This window comes from Leptinotarsa decemlineata, unplaced genomic scaffold (genome assembly GCF_025532065.1).
Source record: "Leptinotarsa decemlineata unplaced genomic scaffold, Ldec_3_MD MMD2_tig00026328_RagTag_RagTag, whole genome shotgun sequence".
In the NCBI taxonomy this organism is placed as follows: Eukaryota; Metazoa; Arthropoda; class Insecta; order Coleoptera; family Chrysomelidae; genus Leptinotarsa; species Leptinotarsa decemlineata.
In genome coordinates, this window is record NW_027412688.1 from 15,219,631 (window position 1) to 15,228,284 (window position 8,654).

At 32.9% G+C, this 8,654-nt stretch overlaps 1 protein-coding gene across 2 annotated transcripts in view; it reads left to right on the plus strand.

The window, feature by feature from the left end:
* LOC111506664 (monocarboxylate transporter 12) overlaps positions 1–8,398 on the plus strand; it is a 121,670-nt gene extending 113,272 nt beyond the window's left edge. The window contains exons 6-7 of one of the 2 annotated variants that reach the window (XM_023161796.2): positions 6,125–6,316; positions 7,725–8,398. In XM_023161796.2, the coding sequence (XP_023017564.1) occupies positions 6,125–6,316; positions 7,725–7,888 (356 nt within the window). In that variant the 3' untranslated portion in view covers positions 7,889–8,398. The remainder of the gene's footprint in view (positions 1–6,124; positions 6,317–7,724) is intronic. The other variant, XM_074182747.1, reaches the window with a different exon arrangement.
* Positions 8,399–8,654: the final 256 nt, after the last annotated feature.

Genomic DNA, 8,654 nt, shown 5'->3' on the forward strand with positions numbered 1-8,654 from the left:
CAACGTAGTCTAGAACAATTGTCTTTTTTAGTTCCGTTTTTCAAAAGATACGTTGATGACATTTTCACTTCAATACCCAAAAATAAATAAATGGAAATTATTGGTGTTTTTCAAAGTTTCCACCCAAATTTGAAATTTAGAGCAGAATTGGAAAAAGACAATTCTCCAGCCTTTTTAGACACTAAGATATCGAGAACACCTAACCAGATTTTAAAAGTCGACTGGTACCACAAAACTACTTTTTCAGAAAAGTTTATTAATTATTCTTCACAACACAGTTTTAACAATAAAATGAATATCATTAAGAACTCAAAATCAAGAGCATTCACGATTTCTGATACTGAGTTTCATAACAAAAACGCCAGAATTATAGAAGATTTTCTTATTAAAAATAATTACCCTCCTTCATTGGTGAAACAAATTATAAATGAAAATAGACAACCTATATTGGAAATAAACATGTACATAACCTTTCTGAAAAACTTGGATCAGTTGTAAATAATGAACACATCAAAACAGCGTTTGCAAATGCAAACACTGTAGGTAAAATATTTTTGTCGAAACAAAAACAAAAACTCCGATGAATATGCAATCAAACGTCGTTTATAAAATCAACTGCAAGGATTGTGAACAATGTTATGTAGGGCAAACGGGACGTTACTTAAAAAACAGGTTGTCTGAACATGAAAGAAATACAAGGAAGTTGAATGTTGCCAATCCAACAGCCCTTTTTGAACACACAAGAGAAAACAACCACAGTTTTGACTTTGCAAACCCCAAGATTTTAGATATTCAACCTTTATTAGGTAGTGACATGATCTACATTTTCAAACAGAAAAGTATTAACACTAGAAGGGACATAGAATAGTGCTTATTTTAATTAATTAATTGATTAAATCGTATTCCTTAATATTTTAATACACATAAGTTTCCACCATCCTGTGTAATCTGATATCCTTCTATTGTTTATATATTTTTTTAAAAAGCACACAAAAACGTCCATTTCTATTCAGTATGTCTTCCTTGATATCGTTTTCATTTTTAATGTGTCTGTGGTGTACCTATGTGTTTTCATTTGGTTAGTCCTCATTTTCGTTTGTATCTATGTTGTCTGACACACAGATTTCAAACGTTTTTTTGACATGGATAACTTATGTTTGGTAAGTGCACCTGTTTGTTTCTCTTTTACTTAATATGAGATTGTATAAACTTTGCATATACTGTTCACTTATTAAATTATTTTATTATAAAGTACTGATGATGGATTTAATAAAGTCTGAAACGTTAGCATAAAACTAAATTGTTTATCTACGAACATTTTTGATCCCTTTTTCAACCGCATATGACTATCACATAGGTCAAGAACAAAAGAGAGCCTTCGTCATCTACCGTTCTCTCTGTTCAGTGGCACAGTTCACATTCACCACCAAATGCAGCATCAACACCAAGTTGGAAGGATATAAGCGAAGTAAACACCTAAGCAATCGAAGAAATCCGCAATAGTGGAACATGGCCCAACAGAAACAGATCACGTAATGAAACACGTGGTCTGATATAGGAGAAAACGTTTGGTAGAATAAGTTCCTCTCAAGCATCGTCTAATTGCGCGATCATTATCAATTATCAGCGTACTCTCAAATTTTTTTGAGAAACTAATGTTGATGTTTCTCATAATAAACGACTACTACCTCGAAACCTTCGATATAATGTCAGAGTGCCAACATGGTTTCAGAAAAAATACTCAACAGAATCCGCAACGCTAAATTTCACACAACACATACATGATTTTATTGACGAAAAAAAATTTTTGGAGGAGTTTTCTTTGATTTGAGCAGGGCCTTCGACACTTTCAACACTAAATTTGTAGCAGACAAACTCTTTAACCTAGGAATTCGTAGTAATATAAATCAATTACTTGTTTCTTTTCTGGCGAATAGATGTTTCCAGGTAAAGCAGAATAACATCATGTCGGATAAACGGATAAATTTCCAGTAACAACAGGTACCTCTCAGGGCAGCGTTCTTGGTCCACAAATTTTTTTATCATATGTAAATGATCTTTTTCTTTGGGAAAGAAAGTTTTTGGCTTTCTACTACTCCATCTGATACAAAAAAAGGGATGAGAGAATCTTCCAAAGAAAGGAAGGAAGTAATCAATTTGAAACTCTATACATGAATGTGTAGATCATACAAAGAAGTAACTTTCAGACACAAACTGAAAGAAAGTCCTCCTGAAACAGCTACTTTCATATAAACATTGAATTACACGAAAGCAAATAATTCTTTCGAAACAAATACTTCTATATGAACACTGAATTATACAGAAGATACTTTTCTCTACTCACTTTGTATTCCAAACATTTGTTGTGGAATAAGAATCAGATATCATTCACATGAGTTCTACTTTGAATAAATGGTAATAAATTGTACTCACATAGAACACTGTCACCCTCACTGGTATACACCGATGTTTCGCCTTAAGACACTTGCCCTAAGGCTCTTCAGTACCAAATTGGATAACATTATAGAAAATACACACACTTCATTCATGAATTACGATTTTGAATGTCACGGAATAAGCTTGATCTGCTTATGTCATCGATGACATCGTAATGACATTCATTCACCCATTTGATATATTTAATCCCAGCCAAGAGAAATCTTGGCTGGGATTAAATCTTTTTCTTAATATAAGTCATAAAAAATATTTTTCTATGATTTCTATGATCTAGATTATGAAATCTAGAAAGGTTAGTCAAGCTGCTGGAAAATAATTATTTGATTAATAATTAATCAATAATTCTTTATATTTATTTTTTTTCTCGGGTTTCGCTTCGTGTTCTGTGTATTTTATCTCCATGAGGATTATTCTCACAATGTTTCGGCAAAGTCTTATTTGCCATCTCTCTTTGCCGAAACGTTGTGAGAATAATCCTTATGGGGATGAGAAGACAGAGTCTTATTATCATTCGGCAGTAGATTGTACATTCGAATGCCGGCAAATTTAGGAGTTTTTTTTTATATTTTGCGTGATGATGTTTTCGTGTTATGATCATATCTTTTCTTCTTATATTATAGTTATGCATCTATGTTTTTGTTTGGAAAAGTTCTTTATTTTCATGCACATATGTGTTATATATTCCAAAAGCTACGATACAACATATGTTAATGTTTTTGAAATGTGCAGACTTGTAACTGTCAATATTTTATTTTGTTGGTATATCTCTCTATATGAAGTTCTGAAGTCAATCTCAGCAGTGCTTTTTGTTTCATAAAAATCCTGTCTGATCCAGTAGCTAGTCCCCAGACCAAAATGTTATGGTACATAATCGAGTGAAATTTGGCATAATAAACTGATATCAGTGAATTCGTATCTGAATTGTACTTAAGAGATTTCATCAGGTAATATGATTGATTAAATTTCTTGCTTATATAATCTATATGTTCTTGCCATGTGATGAATGAGCTAACCATTGTTCCTGAGAATTTTGTCGAGCTGGTCAGTTCTAAAGGTTTATTTTCGAAACTGAGATTGAGATTATATTGACTTCTCGATGAATTCGCATATTGCATGTATACTGTTTTGTTTTGGTTCACAATGACTGTTTTGTTTTATTTTACAATGAGTCTATTCTTGTTTTACCACCCATTGAATTCGATTAGAGCAGCATTCACCATTTGTGTCATATCGTTAGATGTTTCACTAGACAGAATGTGTCATCTGTATAGTAAAATATTCTTTCATGACTTATATTAAGAGAAAGATCATTTACATATAATAAAAAAAATTGTGGACCAAGAACGCTGCCCTGGGAGGTACCTGTTGTTACTGAAAATTTATCCGTTTATCCGACATGATGTTATTCTGCTTTACCTGGAAACATCTATTCGCCAGAAAAGAAACAAGTAATTGATTTATATTACTACGAATTCCTAGGTTAAAGAGTTTGTCTGCTACAAATTTAGTGTTGAAAGTGTCGAAGTCCTGCTCGAATCAAAGAAAACTCCTACAAAAATTTTTTTTCCTCAATTAAATCATGTATGTGTTGTGTGAAATTTAGCGTTGCGGTTTCTGTTGAGTAGTTTTTCTGAAACCATGTTGGCACTATGACATCATATCGAAGGTTTCGAGGGAGTTGTTCATTCTGAGAAACATTAACATTAGTTTCTCAAAAAAATTTGAGAGTACGCTGATAAATGATATATATGATCCGCGCAATTAGACGATGCTTGAGAGGAACTTATTCTACCAAACGCTTTCTCCTATATCAGACCACGTGTTTCATTACGTGATCTGTTTCTGTTGGGCCATGTTCCACTATTGCGGATTTTTTCGATTGCTTAGGTGTTTACTTCACTTATATCCTTTCAACTTGGTGTTGATGCTGCATTTGGTGGTGAATGTGAACTGTGCCACTGAACAGAGAACCGGGAGATGACGAAGGCTCTCTTTTGTTCTTGACCTATGTGATAGTCAAATGCGGTTTTTCTATCGGTTGGGAAAGGGATCAAAAATATTCGTAGATAAACAATTTAGTTTTATGCCAACGTTTCAGACTTTATTAAATCCATCATCAGTGCTCTATAATAAAATAATTCAATAAGTGAACAGTATATGCAAAGTGTATACAGTCTCATATTATGTAAAAGAGAAACAAACAGGTGCACTTACCAAACATAAGGTATCTATGTCAAAAAAACGTTTGAAATATGTGTGTCAGACAACATAGGTACAAACGAAAATGAGGACTAACCAAATGAAAACACATACACCACAGACACATTAAAAATGAAAACGATATCAAGGAAGACATACTGATCAGAAATGGACGTTTCTATGTACCTTTTAAAAAAATATATAAACAATAGAAGGATATCAGATTACACAGGATGGTGGAAACTTATGTCTATTAAAATATTAAGGAATACGATTTAATTAATTAATTAATTAAAATAAGCACTATTCAGTCCTTCTATGTCCCTTCTAGTGTTAATACTTTTCTGTTTGAAAATGTGGATCATGTCACTACCTAATAAAGGTTGAATATCTAATATCTTGGGGTTTGCAAAGTCAAAACTGTGGTTGTTTTTTATTGTGTGTTCAACAAGGGCTGTTGGATTGGCAGCATTCAACTTCCTTGTATTTCTTTCATGTTCAGACAACCTGTTTTTTAAGTAACGTCCCGTTTGCCCTACATGACATTGTTCACAATCCTTGCAGTTAATTTTATAAACGACGTTTGATTGCATATTCATCGGAGTTTTTGTTTTTGTTTCAAAAAAAATATTTTACCTACAGTGTTAGCAGCATGAAAAATGGAGGAATGAAACTTTCTTTGTTTCTTCACCACTTTCATTTGTGACTTATATTACTGCAGTTCCGTCCTATGAGGACATTTTCAAAGTAATACAAGAAAACGGTTCATTATAGGAGTTCGAAAATGTCCTTATAGGATGAAACTGCAGTAACATTATATACAAATGAATGTAGTAAATACATAGAAAGTTTCATTTTTCATTTTTAATCCTTAGCTCGCACAAGTTTGGACTTCTGAGGGTTGTCGTTCATAGGGGTGCGATAGTTGGTTAACGAAAAAATAGATTTGAACAGAGATTTAGATTTCCTACCACGTAGTAATGGCTATATCCATCAACTGTCTTTTATCAAAAATAACTTTGAATTCAGAAATCTGGATTCTGACAATTTCTTGAGTATTTAGGAGACTAAAGAGCTCTTCGGTCTTTCTTCAGTCTATTAGTGTTTCCTGATATTAATGATTTTTGACAGCTGTTTGGGATTTGAGTACCGGTATACGAATGTGAACTCGCCGTAGAGTCCTGACTACAGGACAGCACCCGCAGTCTACGTTTGACGGATGTTAGTCATGCTTTTTTGTGGGTATGAAAAGTGAAAAACGAAAACGATCTGATTATTTCTCTATATTCATGATTCTAGTGACTGGTATTCTTAGGCAGGTTTTGCTAACTTAAATTCCGACCACCTGTGGTTTTCTATTGCTCGTGTTCCACCTCAGGAATCTGGGATTCAATTTTTGAGATCTGGTTCTATGTGTTTCACCCCTCAATATTTGTATTCCTTCCATGAATTCATTTGTTGGTTTTAGGTCTGGTGGAACTGGAACAATTCGAATATATATTTGCAGTCTCTTTCATAGTGGGCTATTTTCGAGCTATAGCAGTTGTGAATCAGAATCTTGTGATATCGGAATATATCAGCAAAGACAAATTACCATCCGCGGTCGGCCTGAATATGGTGGTAAAAGCAGTACTTACCGGAACAGTCGGTCAATCTTTAGGTAAGTAAAAACTAAATGAACTGATATATATATATATATATATATATATATATATATATATATATATATATATATATATTATATAGAGAGAGAGAGAGAGAGAGATATATATATGAAAAGTCGAAAAGTCAAATGCAAATGTGACATTGAAAATTTTGTCACAGCACCAGAGAAAAAAAATTATAAATCACTTACATCATTAAAATCTCACTGTATTTGCAAATATCTTAATGATCAAATTGTCTCTGGTGCTGTGACAAAATTTTGAATGTCACATTAGCATTTGACTTTTTCATTTTTTTTTCATGTTTGTTGTCAGCAAAAGTATAACAAACGTGTTGACAGCGAACAAGCATATTAGGTTATTCTTTTTTATTTAATCTACAATAAAAATGATTTAAAGACAATACGAATCCCTCAAGAACGTTAGCCTGGATGAGAAACACAAGAAACCGATAGCCACTGGCAAGAAACAAAATCTTCAAGAATTTTATAAATGCATAAACAAAAAAAATCACAGTTGAAATAAACCCCCATTTTCAGAAACGGCTTTGAAAATATTACGAGCAATAACAGCATCCAAACTCTCCGCGTATTTCGATTCCGAAGATGGGTGAGACTTCAAGGAGACTCACTTGCTGGGGTATTCAAACATTCCAAATATTTGAATTGTTATTGATTACTATTATTAGGTAAATCCCATATTTTGACTGGGTCTTGGGGGCCTGGAGATGAATCCACCCTTACATTATGCTGAACAATAAATTCAAAATTTTTGCGGTAAGGTAGTGTTTTCGAATGACGCCAATGCAGATCTTACGGGAAATGTTGACTAAATGCTTGAGGTCAATAGTTGAGATTGAAATTCTCAGTGTCATATAATCTACTTCTTCTCATTATAACTTCAATTTCGAAATGACCATTTTAATCATTTTTGGACCCTCTTATTCTTTTTTGAATTTATACTTATCATTTCATCTCGGAATCTTCGTAATAGATCAGTAAGGGAAGTAAGGGGGAACGCCAAATCAAAATACTTGACAAAATTAATGATATTGTCGATTGCCAATATTATTTTTGTCATATCTTTGGTATGAGTCAATCCTGTTATTCTATCAAATGAACACTTCGAAAATATTTTTTACTGCGGAAGATACTCATGTAGATATGATTTGATAAATTGAATTGATTTTTTTGGACTAAGGAAATAATTTTTTATGTTTCTGGAATATAGTTGAGGTATTATGAATGGGAGCAATCCCTAAGAGTCTACAAGATACTTGTGCAGATAACGAGAGGGGGTTTTGATTTTCAACTGTGTCGAATATTAACATATTTTTTCAAAGGCAATGTTTAACCCCCCACTTCTTTGAAAAAGGTGTGAATCTCATATCATTATGTTTTGCAGGTGTACTGAAAGATCAATTCAGTTACAGATTTTCCATACATGTTTTGGACATTATAGTTGCTACTGTTATGGTAATGTGGCTGACGGAAGCACTCATTCGACACATGAGGACGTCGAAAAAACAAAATGTGTCAACAGATAAGATAGATAAAGAAATAATATAGACTTCTAATAAATGCATTTGTATTGAAATATAATAGAGATTGAAGTATCATCACTCAAGTAGAAGTGGAAAACACAGGCAGGTGTGGACCATATAGATATTACATATTATCTTAACATCAGGGGCAAAGTTAACTATTTATAAGATAATTCGTTTATTCTTTATGGAATATTGCCATTGCGTGGAAATATTTCATATTGTATTTCACGAACGATTCATTAACGATTTTTTGTGTAATGGAATATTTTTTAATAATCTAGATATGACTTACGTAGTGTTCAGTATTTGATATTCAATTGTGATATATTAGTAGAATTGAGTTTTTTGTCTTATAATTTATATATATCGTGAAATGTCTCAAATACTATTTGTTGAACGTTTTGTTGTAACGATGGATCGAGGGAGGCATGCAAGGTACATTAGCATACAGCGTGATACAGAGATATATGTAGAATGTAATATTGTGTATATTCGTAATTTAGATGTATATAAAGAGCTTGAAGTTGCAAAATGTAGTTTCTATCACCTTCTGTTGATGCTGGTTTGGTTAAAAACAGCGCATCCAGAGAGGGTGTTTTTGTTCTGGTATGAGAAAAACAACGTTTTATTTGGAATAGTAATATCCCGTGTGCGTCTTACAGAAAGAACTATTGGACAGAAAAACATCGGGTAAACTTGAACAGAGAACATTTTTTTCAACCAATTCTGATTACTGACATCGAATGTTTCAAAAAATCTCTCAAGACCCACCTTTCCTGGGTAACTAC